General features: G+C 34.0%; 4 protein-coding genes and 1 non-coding gene across 5 annotated transcripts; 4 read left to right on the top strand and 1 right to left on the bottom strand.

Annotated features, from left to right (window-relative positions):
• Positions 1-157: 157 nt before the first annotated feature.
• On the top strand, positions 158-1,705 carry TVAGG3_0991640 (negative regulation of type I interferon-mediated signaling pathway; the record flags this gene model as incomplete). Its single annotated transcript, XM_001276810.1, has 1 exon — positions 240-1,529. The coding sequence occupies one exon, from the start codon at positions 240-242 to the stop codon at positions 1,527-1,529; it is 1,290 nt and encodes a 429-aa protein (XP_001276811.1).
• A 123-nt stretch (positions 1,706-1,828) lies between these two features.
• Positions 1,829-4,073, top strand: TVAGG3_0991630 (helicase related family; the record flags this gene model as incomplete). The annotated part of the gene is made up of 1 exon (XM_001276809.1): positions 2,215-3,924. One exon carries the CDS (start codon positions 2,215-2,217, stop codon positions 3,922-3,924), a length of 1,710 nt encoding a protein of 569 aa, XP_001276810.1.
• Positions 4,074-4,263: 190 nt separating this feature from the next.
• Positions 4,264-5,208, bottom strand: TVAGG3_0991620 (translation initiation factor protein; the record flags this gene model as incomplete). The annotated part of the gene is made up of 1 exon (XM_001276808.1): positions 4,264-5,208. One exon carries the CDS (start codon positions 5,206-5,208, stop codon positions 4,264-4,266), a length of 945 nt encoding a protein of 314 aa, XP_001276809.1.
• A 325-nt stretch (positions 5,209-5,533) lies between these two features.
• TVAGG3_0991610 lies at positions 5,534-5,605 on the top strand. Its single transcript has one exon. It is a non-coding gene; the product is annotated as a tRNA-Cys (tRNA).
• A 334-nt stretch (positions 5,606-5,939) lies between these two features.
• Positions 5,940-17,803, top strand: TVAGG3_0991600 (dynein heavy chain family protein family; the record flags this gene model as incomplete). The annotated part of the gene is made up of 1 exon (XM_001276807.1): positions 5,967-17,795. The coding sequence occupies one exon, from the start codon at positions 5,967-5,969 to the stop codon at positions 17,793-17,795; it is 11,829 nt and encodes a 3,942-aa protein (XP_001276808.1).
• Between the last annotated feature and the right edge of the window lie 211 nt (positions 17,804-18,014).

Below are 18,014 nucleotides of genomic sequence, written 5' to 3'. Positions count from 1 at the left end.
TATGATTTTCAAGAATTTTTTTGAAATACAGCTTGATTAATTTTTAAAACTCTATGAAATGTTGCTATTGATTATTCAATGATCTCTTGAATATCATAATTTTTATTTTTAAATTTATCGAAAACAGGTCAATTATCCGAAAATATGAGAAGTATTGTTGAAACTTACTTAAGATTGCTTAGAAATGTGGGAATTAAATTTGACTCTTGTGAATTTCAAAAAAATTTGATTGAGAAATTATGGCTGAAGAGACACCTTTGATCTTCCAAAATGACGAAGACCTTAATAGAGAACGCTTAATTAAGGGATCTGTTAGAAGATTAAAGGAAGAAAGGCCTAATTTATTTGATAATTTTTTCATCAATTGGGAAGGCGCATATGATAAAAACATTACACACGAAAATGAAGCAAATTGGTATCCTTCAATCTGTTCACCCTATATTTTACTTGATACAGAAGGCGTTAAAAAATATCTTGAGCTTAATTATCCACGAAATGTACCTGCTGAAGATATTGAAACTTTAATATCCAATGTAGAGTGCTTTGTTACGAATGCTCATGATTATTGGTATTATATTAAACTATTTTTGGAATTTCGATCCGAAGAAGTAGAAGAGAATTTAATAACTCCATTTAATGAAGATATCATACACATCACAGATATATCTGTTGACGAACTAGAAGCCCTATTTCATACATTTGCCTTACAACAAAAATTTGACATCGAAGATCACGCCGAATTTTACAAACAGCTCTTTCATCGTATGAAATTTTTGTTATCAACTGCATGGCTTGACAGATACCATAACAATTTATTAAAGAAAACGATAAAATTATTACCAAAACGAGAATTAGCAAAATTCGAAGAAGGAGATGTATCGTTCCTTACTAAGACACAAAAGAAATTCAAACAAAGACTTTTAATGCAAGAAAATGGTCAAAAAATGTTTAATCATTTTTCAAGAAGATATTTCGATGCCAGACGTCATATACAGAGCGAACATCCTACAAAATTAATGCCACAACTTTCCATCGAAGGCATGCAGTATTGGGGTGATGAAGAAGTCGAATTTAATGATACAATTCAATTGAAGCTAAAAGTAAAGGACGGATCAATGGTAATTCCTGATTTTGAAGCCGTACAATATATGGGATACGATTGGAACGTTCATAAAAGACAGAAATACGATCCGGATCATCCTCCACCAAAATCTATTCGTGGGTACTGTTTCAGAATCTATTATCCAGCTCTCGCTGACAAAGTTTGTAGTCCTCCACGTTATAGATTATGTCCTGAGTATTTAGATCCAAATGAACCAGTTCCAGATCCGAATTATAGATATACTGCAATTTTATTTGAAGCTGAGAAGCCATATTTACCAATTTGCTTCCGTATTGTTGATAAACAATGGGATGAAAGAAGAACAGGAGGAATAAGAAGATCTTTTATTCAAGGAGTTTTTACATTCCAAATAACTTTTGTTGCTTCTCTTTACTACAAAGGATATATTCCAGAACAATTATATTAATGTTCTTATCTTTATAATAATAAAGTGTTTGTATACATATCTTATAATTTTTTAGGTAGATATTTCAATGATTTCATAATATCATGTTCTAAGAGAAAACAACAAAAACAAAGCATACACATAAGCATACAAATCAATATTGAAAGGAATTTTCAGATTTTTTTAGAATTCATCATCAAAGCGAAATAATTTACGTAAACATGATCCGTGTTTTCGTAAAATCACTCAGTAGATGATATCTAAAGCTGAATCGCATACGAATTTCATATATTTAAGATAAAAATTATGAACGATTATTGAAAGAACCAGAAAGCCGTTATTTTCCTATCGAGAACACCCTGGTATCAAAAATTTTATGTGCTTTGCATTTGGACAAAATCATTTGTTGTCCATACTAAAGACGTTATTTGCGATGTTTCTTTTTCTATGCATACTTTATGCAAATATCCAATTGTATGAAGTGCATAGCCCAAAACATGATGATCGTGAGCTACTTGACGCCTCTCAAGCTGATGATTTAAAAATGATTGGTTATCGACATTTTTTAATGTCATTTGTTTGGTTTTTTATCGTCATTATCATTGCTGTTTCGGTTATAAAGATCACTCCCTGTAAAAGGACAAAAGAAATCCATAGTTGCAACAGAGAATTTAATGTTGATTTGAATCCTTCATTTTTCACACATATGACAGATGTCCATGTTAGTCATTACAAACTTACTAACAATGAACACTATAAAAATGCTTTAGAATTTTGCAAATTTTATAAGAGTGATGTAGTCGTAAACAGCGGAGATTTAGCTGACGATTGGGAGAACGTTGGAACATACCAACAAGTTGCTGGACAAAATGAAGAAGATTTTAAACTATACCGAGAGATTAATGCAGAATGCGCTCCAAAATGCTCATTATTCCTAGATGCATCAGGAAATCATGATCAATTTAATCTATTTTCGCTAGATATCTCAACAAACTACTACATTAATTCAGCAACGATGTTCCAAAATCGAGATATCAATTATGAAGAATTTGTTGCATCAAGTTACATACATGATAACAATGCTTTCATTGTTGTCAATCCATTTAACTATCCAAGAGAAAGAGCTCTCGATCCTTATCTTTTTACAAATTCTGAAGTTTTGGATATCATTGAGAAGAAGATTGTCACAATCCAAAACGAATTTCCAGACAAGTCAATCATCTTAATCACGCATTTCACAGTCGAACAATTCAACAATGTGAAGTCACAAACAGGAAAAAGATTCAAAGATCTGATTACTTCATATAACGTCTCAGTTGTATTAACAGGGCACACACATCCAAGAGATATCATACCACAACATCATGACGAATCTCTTGAAATTATTTGCAGTGAAGTTGTTTCGCATCAAAGTGTTGGAATTGTTACAAATGATAATGAAAATATCTTTTATCATAAATATCATGCATTGGATAGGCCATCTTTCGTTCCTGTATATCCAATTCCATCAAATCAATTGTCTAAGTTTGTTTCTTTCGACAATGGACACATTTTTATTCGTGTTTTAGCTTTTAGTGATGATCAAAACTTGAATTTACTTTGCGATGGATATAAAATGGATTTCGTTAGAAGTCTTGGTGAAGGAATGTCTTTATACCAGCTTGAAAGGAATTATGATAATGGATTTCACAAAATCAAGTTTGAATTAGCAAGTGAAACAAATGAATATGAGTTTTTTGTAGGCGAAAAACTTCCACCAACAACAGAAACAATTGCTGATGAAAGACAAATTTACAAATATCCTCTTTTCGTTTATCTATTAATGTTTATAATTTTGTTCATTATAACATTCCCTGCAAAGATCGAGAAGAGTTCAGATAATCTTAAAGATTACATGGAACAAACTCTCAGTTACCAATTCAACAAAAAAGATGGACATTCTGGAGGAAGACATTTCCTCAATGTTATCTTTGGCTTTTTATGCTTGAGATACTTGCTTATTAATTACAATTACACATGCATGATATATTTGTTTGTTATCCTATTAGTTCCTCTATTTTGTCCGATTTCTTTCATGCCAATTGGAGGTCATATTGGAATCTACACCGTTTATGGATATACCAACTTTAAGAAATCGATTAGATCCATTTATACATATCTTTACTTACTTCTTCATGCTGCTTTTGTGACTCTTCCTTTAATATTCCTTGCATCAATTCTTCCATTCACAAAGAACTTCTCTTACTGGTTTATTATTGATATTGTTTTCTATGTTCTTTCTCTTGGATTTTGTATTTACTTCAGTGCAAAAAGCCTTTCAAGAGCATTGACATTCAAATTCTCTATCATCAACTTACCATTTATGTTGATTCCAATCATATCATTAGTTGTTGTCCTCGCTGTTTCCTTAAGTTAATCTAATCCTTTTTTATCATGTATGTAAATTGTATTTTTTTTATATGTAATCTCAACTATTTTTCACGAAAATATAAGTTTTTAATCTAAATCAAGAAAAACATAATCTAGTAGATGTAATAACCAGCAAAAATAGATCATGATCAAAACGAGTCATATACTATCGGCATATTATCCTTTGTGAATAGACATTTATTGAAATTTTTTTTTGAATTCGAATTTCAAAATCAAAATTATAAGTAAAATGTCTCTATTCTTTGCAAACTATTCGAAAAAATTTTAACAAGTTTAAAAAGAATAGTAATAATGTATAAAAAGGAACATTTATAAAATCAATAAATTAATCGTTCTTGAAAGTCTTGAAACCAAGGAGCTTGGTCAATTCGTGAGTTACATCAGAGGTTGGCAAAGGTCCCTTTTCTGTAACTAACATCTGAACGTATTTAGCTGGAGTCAAATCGTATTTATCGTTATAGAAGCGGATATTCTCGTCAAATGTGCCCTCTGGCTGATACTTGACTTTTCTTTGTAAATCGCCGAGATCGTTTGGATTAAGGATGAAATCTTCGTAACGATAGAATCTGAAAGAGTCGCAAACGCAGTAAACTGGGCGGCGTGATATAGAAGCAAGAGCTGCCATCGTATATGTTCCAACAGGAGCAAGAAGGGAGCCATCATCTAAAACAATTTCTGTTCCGATTAAAACGATGTTTGTTGTATGCATGCATGCACCAATGGCTGAATCTGGGATTAAAGTAATCTGGTGTTTGGTTGTTCGCGCTAATTCGTTTGCAAGAAGCAAACCTTCCTTTTCTGGTGCACCTTCAGCAATGAAAATGTGGAATTGGATATCACTTCTATCAGAAAGGCATTTCAAAACGAGTGGATCGTAACCTCTTGTCATGATTGTCATACCATGCTGTAAAAATGGATGAACGTGATATGGAATTGTTTCAAGAGCTTTACGAGCTACATCAAGTTGAATTTGAGCATTTGCATGAAAAGATGAAAGCCATTTAGACATATCATTTTCTTTTGTAGATCTGATAGCAGCTTTGTACATTTGTGCAGCGGCTTTGAATTGGAAAGGAAGATCTGGGAAAGAATCTTCGATCAACTTAGCAACTTCGTTGAATTCTTGTACAAGACCACTGATTGTTTTGCTCTTTGATTCTGTGATAACCTTTGAGAAAACTGTAATAACGACAATAGCAATGGATCCGTATTTCTCTTTTTCTCTTAATGAGCGAAATAGCTCAACATACTTGTTTGTATTCGTGGACATTGAAAAAAGTGACAATTCTTGGAGAATTTTTGTCCAAAAATTCCGTGTCCTTCAGATAGTTGAAACTTATAAAATTGTATTGGAAATTTGTTGAAAGAGCATATATTTAAAGGAAATAGAATAATATGAAATATTATAAATTCTGTAAATATTGGTGGTAAATCAAAAGATTGGGAGATGAGTATCATTATATGAAAAAATTAATCATATTGTTATGATGAAAATAGATTTTCTCTGATATCATTCAAAAGATAATGAAGATTGATAATATTGAGAAAGTTCCAAATAAATATTACAAGACATTATAAAACAATGTATATGTGAGGGGGTAGTAGCTCACCGGTAGAGCAAGGGATTGCAGATCCCTGGGTAGTCGGTTCGATTCCGGCCTGCCCCTAAATTTTTCTTTTTTCATTTCCAAAATTTGCTTATTTGAAATTCTTTTCATTTTATATGGAAAATACAATCAAATATGTAGCTATAAATTATTGACATAGATTTTTTGTGATAATTTTCATATTTTGTTCATCATATCTTGGTATTTTTCTCAATACAAAAAATGTCATATCAACATCTATTCACTATACATATTTCATCATAATTTTAATTGTTTTCAGAAAATTTTCCAAATAATTTTTGATTCAGTACCCAATTATACGAGATAAAATATTCAATATGTCTTACAGTATATGAATATATTATTATCTGGCAAAAATCTGTTACTAAAATCTCTCAAAAAAAGTGAGAGATTTAACTATATGACGCAGAGGATTGCTTCTGATCTAAGATCTAGATTGGTTCCAAAGCAACCAGTTGTAGCACCTCAAGTCACTTTAAAAGGCACACTTAACCCTCTCACCAAATCTCAAAAACATTCTCACACAATGAACACTGCATTACCACCTTTACCAGATCCACCATCCAAAGAAACATCTGCAGAATTCAAAAAGGACAATGAAGACGACTATACTCAATACGAAAGCATCATTGATAAGTTTAATTCACCTTTCGAGTTCATAGATTTTGCAAAAAAGCACAACCTGACAAAAGAGTACATATTTTTACGCAGTACACATGAAATTGAAACAGCAGATAAACCAATTAATCTCGTTCCTATACCACGTGCTAATGTAGATACAAAACAACGCGAAGTATGGACATTATCACTCGAAGGCTTAACACATATTAGGGATGGTGATGTTGATTTCATACCACTTGATGTCTGGTTAGCATCTATCGAGAAATTCAAGCGCTTATTACAAATTCCATTCTTCAAGAAGCATAGAGAATGGAAGTTCTTCTCACTGTGGAGGAGAGGCGTTCAATGCACAAAAATTCAAACTTCTTTAACAAGAATTAACGGAGATTTCTTCTTTGCCGATACAACATTACGAAATTCATTCTTACAAGTACGAGTAGCCCTTAACGAGTTACAAAGAACAAAATTATTCTCTTTAAGATCAGATGGCGCTTATACATTACAACAATTCATAGATGAGAACTCAGAATACAGACAAACAGTATCCCAAACATTCGAATCCTACTATAAGAAGATTACCAAAATCGTTCAAGAAGCTTGTGAAAGATCTCAAGATGAATTAACGAGTCCTGAGAGATTTCAGAACGCCAAGAAAGGTTCAAGGCCTTTAGACTTAATGATCAACCATTATAAGTCACAAAAACAGAAAACTCATAAAGCAAAAACAGCTGCTGAAATGAATTACACTCAGAAAGCTTCTTATAAAGCGTTATGCTTCAAATTAGTAAGATTTATTAAATTGGTCGATTACCATATCATTGGATGTCTTCGTTACATATGTTTTTCTTCATTATTAGAATTATATTCTATTTTCAGACATCTTTACAACGTCGGAGCAACAAAAACAGGGTTTGAGAATGAAGCTGGTCCAGTCCGTGACCTCTCTTTATCTCCAGAATTCGTTCGTGTTTATGAGATGATTAAATTAAGAATTGCAGAGGTTTATCACTCACCAATCTTCAGAGTGGACTTCTCATTTGTCGATAATAAGCTTGTTTACAGTCCAGGTGATAACGAAATTATGGATTTAATTGGTCAAGTTCGAAATGACTTCATAGATGTAATTTTCAAGTTCCCACGTCTTATTGTCAATCCAATCTTTGCTCCTCTACACAATGCAGACACAGAAGATGCACTTTTCAATCCGGAATCTATAAATGTTCCAGATTTAGGCCAAATCCTGTTCAACGACGAGTTATTCAAAGAGACAAGTTCGAACCAGAACACTATTATTGTATCCTCAGTCAATATGCTCAACTTTTTCACGAAGAATTTCCAACATGCGATCGATGTTTTCAGGGAGAACGAAAACTTCGATGTTTCCTTCATGAACGATGACAATACAACAGCTTCAGATATTAGAATGCATATTAACGATATCAGGGACCAAGAAAAACTCATGAAATCCATTGCGGAAAAGTCAGATGTTGGATTATTATGTGTTTACACGCAAAAGATGCGTTCTTTGTTCATTACTTCTCCAGGAAAATGTCTGCAGATGGTCAGAGTTGAGATTCCTTCCATTACACGTCGTAATCTCATCAAACTCGAAGCGAACATCCACAGAGCATTTAATTCTCTCACAGCAGACATAACTGACGTCAAAACTTATGTTGTTTACATTTTGGCGGTCGAAAGATACAATGAAGAAGTCAAAGCACTGAAAACACATATGGACTTGATCAAAGAATTCTTCAAACTCGCTACGGATCAAGCAGCTTATATTCCCGCTGAAATGGAGAATGATTTTTCGGAATTACAACCAATTTTGGACGAAATCCACACAAATCTCGTTGGATCTCGCGACAAAATGGATGAATTATCAAGAAGATTCGTGTCTGAACTCGAGAAGAATGTGGACGATCTACATGCAAGAGTTAAAACACTCCAAGAACTCGCGAACACTCCAGAACTCAACAACATCGAAACAGGACACAAACAAATCGCGATGATTTTCGTTGTTTTGATTGCGAAAACAGACGAAATCAAGAAACTCGCTGATGATTACGATTTCTATCAGCGGAAGATTGGCGTACAAGGCTTCAAGTTCAATGATGTCAATGACTTAGTCAAAGACGTCAAATACAAACAACTACTTTGGGAAACATTGAGTGAATGGAGAGTTTCAACAGCACATTGGTACGAAATGGATTTCACAACTGTAGATGTCGATAAAATTGCAAGTGACATTGATTCTTATCATGACAGAGCGCATGAAGCACTTAAGAATCTTCCTGGCAATGCAGTTTGTGTTGAATTCATGGGCATGATCGAAGATTTCAAGAATTTGCTTCCTGTCATCAAAGATCTCAACAACAAAGCCCTCAAACAAGAACACAAAGAAAGAATCGATACTCTCATCGGTGGAAAAGTGTTCGAAAAAGGTTTGTACAAGATCAAATACCTTCATGACTTGCAAGCCTTCAATCTCGCGAAAGATATCGCTCATGTTACTGAACAAGCTTCTAATGAACAAACATTACTCGACCACTTACATAATGTTAAAGACACAATTGACAATTTGCAATTTAACCTTACAAATGGTACAAATTTGAAGGTTTATTTCGGTGGAATACAGGAAATTTTGTATTCCATTGAAGATGTCAAAGCGACAATTGCTACTGTCAGAGCTTCCCATTATGTGTCTACATTAAGAGCAAATGCTGATGAATGGGTGAGATCATTATCAGCATTTGAAAAAGTTGTCAAAAAATTGGATTACGCACAAAAATTGTGGGATTTCATATCAGGAATTCTCCACAGCACGGATACATTACGTCAAGTGCCAAATTCTAAGGATATTACATCCCTTGAAAAGCTTTGGAAAGGTTTGTACGTAAGAGCTAAAGATGATCCAAATGCTTTCAAAGTTTGCATGTCAAATCAAACGATGCCTGATTTAGAACAAGCAATTGAACTATTGGAGAAAACACAGCAATCAATCATAGAAGCATTAGAAGCAAAGAGAGCCGTATTCCCAAGATTATACTTCATTTCCGACGAACAATTACTCAAATTGATTGCAATGCAAAAAGAACCATTTTCTATCAGATCTTATTTACCATTTTTCTTCGATGGAATCGCGAATTATTACATCGAAACAGAGAACCATGTTCCATTCATTTCAGCTGTATTATCTGCAGAAGGTGAAGTCCTAAAACTTACACAAGTCAAGTACAGATCAAATGTCGAAGCATGGTTACAAAACTTGGACGAAATCTCTAAAAGATCATTGAGATTCGAATTCAAGAATGATGATTCGAAGTACCACGAAATGGTTCACGAAGGATGGATTGGAAACTCATTGGCACAGTGTGGTTTCGTGCTAAGCCAAGTCTATTTCACAGAAGCAATAGAATTGGCATTTACAACACAATCTCCTGTACAAGGAATAACAAATTTGAAGAATGAAATTTTGTCGAGATTGGATTTATTCTCAAATTTGATGCGAACAAAACTAGATGCTTTGGAATTCAAGAAGTTCGCAAACTATATTACATTGTTATTTAGACAAAGAGATCTCTTGAACACCATATTGTCCAAACAAATCTTTGATGCTAATTCATGGTTTTGGCTCAGTAAATTAAAGTTCAAATTTGATGAAAACAAAAAAGATATTTTAGTGTTACAAGGAGACTTTTGCATGAGATACGGATTCGAATTCAGTGGAACAGCACCAAGATTACCAATCACTCAAGATACAGCGCAAGTCTTCAATTACATGACTGTTGCATTGAACTCTAAATTGCCTGTTTTGTTGAGCGGTCCTTCCAATGTTGGAAAGAACTCTTTGTTGACAGAAATCGCAAGAATGTTTGGTGTTTTCTCCGTACAATTCTATTGCGATCCGACACTTGGAATTGCACAAGTAGCTAATGCATGCCGTGGTGTTATTCATTCAGGTGTTTGGGGCGTTTTCATTGATATAGATCGTTTATCTGAACAAGCATTGAGTGTTATCAGTGAAAATCTCATTATTTACAGAGATTCGAACTTCTCCGGTATCAAGAAATTGAATTTCCATGGTGTTGAAATCCCTATCAACCCATCTTCAGCTTTCTTCGCTACAATAACACCTGGATCTAAAGGTCATACTCCTCTTCCTTCAAATTTCAGATCTCTTTTCAGAATTTTGAATTTAACTTCAATAGATATGACCGGATACATCGAAATCAAGCTCCTTTCTATTGGTTTAGCAAATGCTCATGAATTGGCATTGAAAATCAAGAAGCTCCTCCATACTTATTCATTGTACGCTTCTAAAATGGAGAGAATTATTTTCAACCAAGCATTCGAGTACATGAAAGAGACTGCAATTGAAGATTCAGAGCTAGAAGCACCTAAATTAGTAGTTTTCGCATTGAATCACTACGCACAGAGGTATCTGAAGAGTGATTTACAAGTCATTTTCATTGATTTGATCAAAGAAAACTTCCCTGATGTTGAAATTTTGGTTGAAGAGTTTTCAGAAGATTATCTCAAAACTGTCAAATATTGCATCAATTCTCTCAATCTTTCATACTCAGAACAATTATGTCAATCTGTTCTCCACATCAATGATGTCTTGACACATCATAAAGCAGTGATTTTCTTGGGAGATACTGATTCAGGAAAATCCATGATGTTGAACATTTTGATGGAATTACACAAGACATTTTCATTGGCAAACAGAATCATTCCAACTGTTGTTGTTCATAGAATATTTCCTAATTCATTTGAACTGCAAGACTTGATTGGTTACTACGATGAAAAAACAAATAAAGCTCATTTAGGACATGTTGAAACCGAGTGTATAAATGCAGATCCAGAACTCCAAAACTGGTTTGTTTTCGATGGTTTGATTTTGTCAGAATGGATCGAAAGTTTGCATACAGCAATCTCTTATGGAGGAACGATTTTGTTCCCAAGTGGAACTCGTATTCCAAGAAGAGATTCAACACGATTTATTTTCGAATCAAAATCTTTGTCATGCGCAAGTCCTTCGACTATTTCTCGATGTGCAATCATTAATTTCAAACAGGATAACATATCTCCAATGGATGTTGTCCATTCATTGACGAAACAACTTGTTGAACCTTTGTTTAAGATGGAAACACAAAAATACATTTTGCAGAAATTCAAAGAATTATGCGATGTATCAATAAAAGTTGTTCATAACTATTACATCGAGACGAACGAAGCTAAACCAGCTTATGTAACATTCATCTCTTGCATCAGAACATTCTTTAAGATCTTCACAAGTTTGGTTGGAGACACAGTTTTCCTTGATGAAAATGGTTCACACAACATGACGATTTATTTCGTTTTCTCTTACATTTGGGGATTTGGTGGTTACATGGATAACAACCAAAGAAACATCTTCGATACAATTGTAAGAGATACATTCAACAACATTAATGTTATTCCAGTAAGAGGCCTTGTTTTCGATTGGTTTGTCCAGAAAACAGAACCAGAATATTCTTGGGCAAGTTGGGCAGACAATGTTCCTAAGTTTGTTGATATCGCACCAGCTGATTTAGAAATTAATCCATCAACTGTTAAAGCATATAATGTTATTGTTCCAACATTAGAAACAGAGCGAACAAAACATCTTCTTAGACTGTTACTCAAAGGAAATCATGATGTTTTGCTGAGCGGAGAACCAGGAATTGGAAAATCATTAATTGTTAATGATTTATTGCAGGAATTCGAGAAAAATGATTATAGACATATCGAATTCTTGTTCTCTCCAAACTGCAAACGTAGTAATGTTGAAGAAACACTCATCAGTAGAATGCAAATGGAGAAAGGACACAAGTTGTATCCAACAGGTGATAAACAATCAATTATTTTCATTGACGGATTCAATTCTCCCAAACTCAATGATGAAGGAGTGAATATTGTCAATGAACATCTCAGAGAACTGATTGAGTATCATTCTTTCGGATCAACAATACTCAAGAAGAAATTATCAATTAGAAAAACATCATTCATTGGAATTTCAACATTGAATTTGATGAATCCAATTGATAAATCTCTTGCAAGTAAATTCGTCAATTTAACAATGATGCCATTGACAAGTTCAAGTGAATTCCAGATCTTCCAATCCGTTTTAGCTGTAATGTTCAATAATTACCCAGAAGCTGTTCGTAATTCAGTTGGAAAGATCACAAATACATTGATTTATACCTTAGAATCTGTTGAAAAAATTTTCACGAGACAAGTTGAAACTCCATGGATTGTTTTCAACATGCATGACTTCGGAAAGATCTTGAGTTCATTGCTGAAATGCAATGACAAAGTAATAACTGATCAAAGAGCTCTTGAAAGGTTCTTTTCTCATGAATTAATGAGAGTTTACGCTGATAAAATGAACAATGAAACAGAACTCAAGAAATTCACAGATATGTTCGAAGGAATTGCGAAAAACAAAATGGGATCAGACCAAAAACCAAATGTCTTGTTTGGCTCTTATTTCGGAGATTTCACACGTTCTGTTCATACAATGGAAGAAGAAATCTCAAATATACAAGAGTACAAATCATTGGATGAAGTCAAAGCTGTTTTCCATGGTCATTTAGAAGATTTCAACTATTCAAAACTCGCCAAATCCAAATCAGTTGTTATCTTGACACATACAGCTGTTCATCTCTCAAGATTGTGCAGAGTTCTCAGGTTCTGTCGTGGCCACGCGATGCTTATTGGTCCTTATGGATCAGGAAAGAGAACTGTTGCGAGATTGGCTTCTTTCATTATTGATGCAGATTGTATTGAATACGATGACAACAACATGCAAACAGAAGAAGTCAAAATCAATTTAATGAGAGCGGGAATCAACGGAAAAAGAGTTGTTTTCTTATTAACTCTCGACCAGAATTCAGAATACAAAGGAATTGAACTTGCAAACATGTTAATAACAGGTACAGGAATATTAACACTGTTTTCTAATGATGAATTAGATAGAATCTGTTCAGATATCTGTGGTTTCTCGAAGAAAGCAGGAAAAGGTGAATCAAATCAACAGCTTTTGAACTTATTCAAAGAAAGAGTTCTTGAAAACATGCATTGCATCGTTTCAATACAAGATGATGTTCCAACATTAATGAGATATTGTTCCCAATATTCTTCTCTTTGGAGATTCTGTGATATTGATTATTACAAACACCTCAATGACCAAGATTTGTTCACCTATGGCGAAGATTACATAAGAGTTGAAACTAATTCAAGAGTTGATAAAAAAGCTGCTTTGGAAATTGCAACATTCGTTTACAAGACAGTCGAAAAATATGCACCTCATTTGGATAGAACAATCTTCTCTTACGTTCTTTCTCCTTTCTTGTTTGTTAAATACTTGAGAACATGTTCATTAGTATTTAACAAATTCATCGCACAAGCCGAAGCACAAATTGCTCCAATCAAAGCTGCTTTGGATAGATTTGATGATGCCGACAAAATAATTGAATTGGCAAACCATGAAATCACAGAAATCATGCGCCAAATGAGAAGATCTAAAGATAATTTAGATGATGTCTACGCGAAAATCGTTGATACTTCCCAGAAACACGACAAAATCAAGAAGAAGATCGAAAACGATGAAAAAGAATTAGAAGAAGAAAACAACAAAGCGACGAAATTATTGAGAGAAATTGAAGATTCATTTGGAAAGATAAACAATGATTTCAAGGCTGCTTGTGAAGCATTTGGTAAATTCTCACATGACGAGATTGATGAAGTTGTTGGATTCGAAACTGTTGATTATCCTTTCTTGACAACTGTTGTTGGAGTTATTTGTATTTTAAGTGACCAACAAAACACAAACAAAGGAACTTTCAACATGTTATTCAATGATCCAACATTCTGCCAGAAGTTGTCCCTTAAATACAACGAACAGAACCATTTGACACCAAAGACACTTGCTAAAATCAAAGAAATAATGGGTCCTGAAACAAAATTGTCAAATTTGCCAGAATCTTTTGTCAAAATTGTCAATTTCATACAGAATTTGATCAAGTTCGAAGACAACTATCCAGCATATCTTCCTAAGCAAACACAGTACCAACAGTTGCTTGCAAGCCTCAGAACAAGAAGAGCAACAATAAAGAGAAGATACCAAAAACTTGAAATCGTAAATGATCAATTAGCAGCTCATCAAAGCCAAAACGAATCATCCCATGACGCTTACAAGCTCGGAAGAAAGAAGGACGAACTCAAAGCACGTGCTGATAAATTTAACGCGTTCAAAGAGAAGATGAAACCAATTTTAGAAGAGTGGAAAGCAAAAATCCAAGATATAAATGATAAAATGAAATACAATGTTGCTCATACGATGTTATGCACATTGTATTTCATTTATTTGGGACCATTTGATTCAGAATACAGAATTAAAATTGTTGAAGAAGTTAAAGCGAAAATAAGAGAACAAAATCTCGAGATTGATCCTGAATTTAAGTTCGAGCATTGTTTCGTTTCTCCTTCAACAATTCGCAAATGGATCACAATGGGATTACCTCCAAATGCACAAGCAACAGAGAATGCTGTCATTGTTAAATATGGTTTCTTAGTTCCTTATATCTATGATCCTAACGAAATCTGTTTGAATTGGCTGAAGAAAGTCGAAGAACAGAATCAAATCGCTGTTTTGCAGCCAGGAATGCAGAACTACTCAAGGATTATAGAGACATGTGCAAGAAATGGTAAATCAGCATTGATTGAGAATTTCACCGCCAATTCTTTCGATCCTTTCATTGATGCTTTCATCAATAGAAATACAACAGATAAAGGAAAATATTTGACGAAAGTTGGAGAAAGATCAATCGAAGTTGATTCCCATTTCACTTTGTTCTTGTTGAATTCTTCAACAGTTACTGTTGTTTCACCTGAAGTTTTCCAGAAAACTGTTGTTGTTTCATTCAAACCAGGAAGAATGGCCTATCAAATGACTATTTCAAGCCAAATCATCAAAGTTAAAGACCCTGCTTTGGAAGAGAAATACAATTCATTGTACGAAACTCTCGCCAATGCTGAGAAGAATTACCAGAATAGTGAAGATAGACTGTTCGATTTGTGCACACAAAAAGATGGAAACTTCATTGACGATGATGTTTTGGAAAGAGCAATTTTGGAGATGAAAGAAAATTATTCAAGTGAATACCAGAAATACAAGGAATTAAGAGATCAAATCAAAGCTCTCGAGCAAGAGAAACTACAGTTCGATGACACAGCACAGCATTTGTCATTGATCTTCTACTTGATGAGTAATATTTCACGTTACAATCCTTTGTTCAAGACTTCTCATGAAGCATTGATGGAAAGTTTGTCAAATGCATTGAATGAAACGGAAGGAACAGAGAATATAGTGGCTCCCATCACTAAATACATTGTTAACTATGTAATACACGCTATGAATGTTAATGACAGATTCTTAGTCCTGTTTTTGGTTTCTTTCTCTGTTTTAATTGACAGAAAAGAATCAAATGCAGAAGAATTTTGGTTCTTGACGCATATGAAGACAGTCAAACCATTTATAGAGAATCCAGCACCTAAATCTATTGCACAGACATATTGGCTGAACTTGAGTGCATGCGCAGAGAAGATAAAGCCAATACACGAACTGATGATGAAAGTTACAAATGATCCAACGAATTTCATTGAATGGATCAAAACTCCAGGAAAAAGATTGGAAAATCTTTCGATTGTTCAAGAACTGATTGTGACAAGAATCTTCAAGATAAATGACTTGTTTGGATTAGTCAAAGAAATGATTAGTAACGTGTTTGGCGATGACGAATTCGATATAAACGACATGTCAATGCAAAGCGCGTTTTCTAATACACAAGCATCGCAAAAACCAGTTTTAATGATCTCTACATGCAATTCCATCGACCAAAGAGCGTTTGTAAGAGAACTTATGCTGCAAAGACAGATAGAAAACAGCCAAACAAAGAGATTTACAGTTATTACAACAGATTCTTACTCAGAGAAAACACTGATGAATGTTGTTGAAGACACAATCAACAATTCAGGTGTTGTTTTCGTTCCTGACATCCATTTGAATCCAAACATCGGAAACATTTTGTTCGGATTAAGAAACAAAGTGTCAAGTAACTTCAGGATCGTTGCAACAACAAGAAAAACAGTTTTGTTGTCGAGTTTGGCTTCTTCAAGTTACAAAGTTCATATTAAAGATCCTTCTTTGACTGATACAATGATAACATTGAGTTCCTACATCGATAAAATCATGTTGAAGTCTGCAACATGGACAAGAATCATTTATATGGCTTTGTACATTCATTCCTGCTTCTGCATAAGAAGACATTTATGGTCTGCTTTCGCTGTAGAATACAAATTTGGAATTCCTGAGTGGTGCATCATATGTTCAGGACTTCGACAGATCCAGAAGAGGAATATCAATCCAAAACCAGATGTTTTCCCTCTAGATGAAGTCAAACACGTAATTTTGAATGATGCTTACGGTGGATTGATTTGTTCTGAATATGATAAAATTATGTGTCAAAAAGTTGTCAATGCTTTGATTCAATTCAGTTCTCCTTTCTGCCAAAACGTCACTCTTCCAAAGCAAGGAGGCATCGACGAGATAATAAGATGCATCCATGCAATGGGAGACTTCGATTGCTTCCTTCCTCATCACATGAGATTCGAAAAATCTGTTGAAAGAAGCGCTTTGCTTTCTATCAACAGAATCAACGAATTCTTCGAGAATAAACTCTCAACAACTGTGTACGAAACAGCTGCAGGAGTTCTACAAAACGTTATCTCTAATCTCCCTGTATTAGAAGATATCGGAAGCACTGACGAAATGATGCAGTTGTCCGATCCAATGATGATGGTTTTGGCCAGAGAAATTCGTTATTTGATGCAAAAATTACAAATTATACAAGCTTCTGCAAATCATTTGTTGAATGTCGCAAAGCGAGTTAAACCACCAAGAGAATCAGATATCGAGAAAATCATGAAGCTCGCAGAGTACATTCGTCCCAAAGAATGGGATATTGGCTTCTCTCCACGCATGGTTGAATCATGGAAAGTTCAACTCAATGTCACTGCCGATTTCTTCAAATCTTGGGTGAGAAGAGGAAAACCAAAAGTTTTCCAGGCTTCAGCGTTCAGATTCATGAGGATAATGACTAGATCCATTAAGATAAGACTCGCTCAAGCAATGAATATCCCAACAAGTGATTTCTTGATGAAGGCAACTCCGTTGGAACAAGAACCAGAAGAAGTTCCAAATGACGGACATTTGATGTCCGGTTTCGAACTGATGGGAGCAGCTTTGAATCAAAACAGAGAAGTTACAGCAAGTGCTAACTCATATACAACTATTAAGTACTTGATGATACAGCCTGTTCTCAAAGATTCTCTGGATAAATCTTTTGTTCCAATTCCAATTTACAGATCAACAGAACCAGTTGAAATAGAGGATTGGCTTGAAGAAGTGAACTTCGGAGGAACATTAATGATGAAGATTGCTGAAGGAGAAGAGCCAATGCTCAGATTAATGGGCGTTTCTTTGTTAATCCCAACAATTATGTCTTATATTGATGTTCAATAATTATTTTTTATATTTTTGTCTTTTTATAACCTTTTTGTTTATTAAAATATTCTTATTTATGAAATATCATTTTTTCTTGTGATTTCAAAATTTCATCAAGAATTGCAACAAAAGATTTTTAAGAATTTTCTTTGCACTTAAATTCAATTCCTCGAAGTAGATAATATTTAAACACTTTAAGTATTTTTTCAAAAAATATATGATAAAAATTATTGAAAT

The sequence above is a fragment of the Trichomonas vaginalis genome, chromosome I (genome assembly GCF_026262505.1).
Source record: "Trichomonas vaginalis G3 chromosome I, whole genome shotgun sequence".
In the NCBI taxonomy this organism is placed as follows: domain Eukaryota; phylum Parabasalia; order Trichomonadida; family Trichomonadidae; genus Trichomonas; species Trichomonas vaginalis.
Note: the sequence above shows the minus strand (reverse complement) of the source record. Positions and strands in the feature narration are given on the sequence as shown.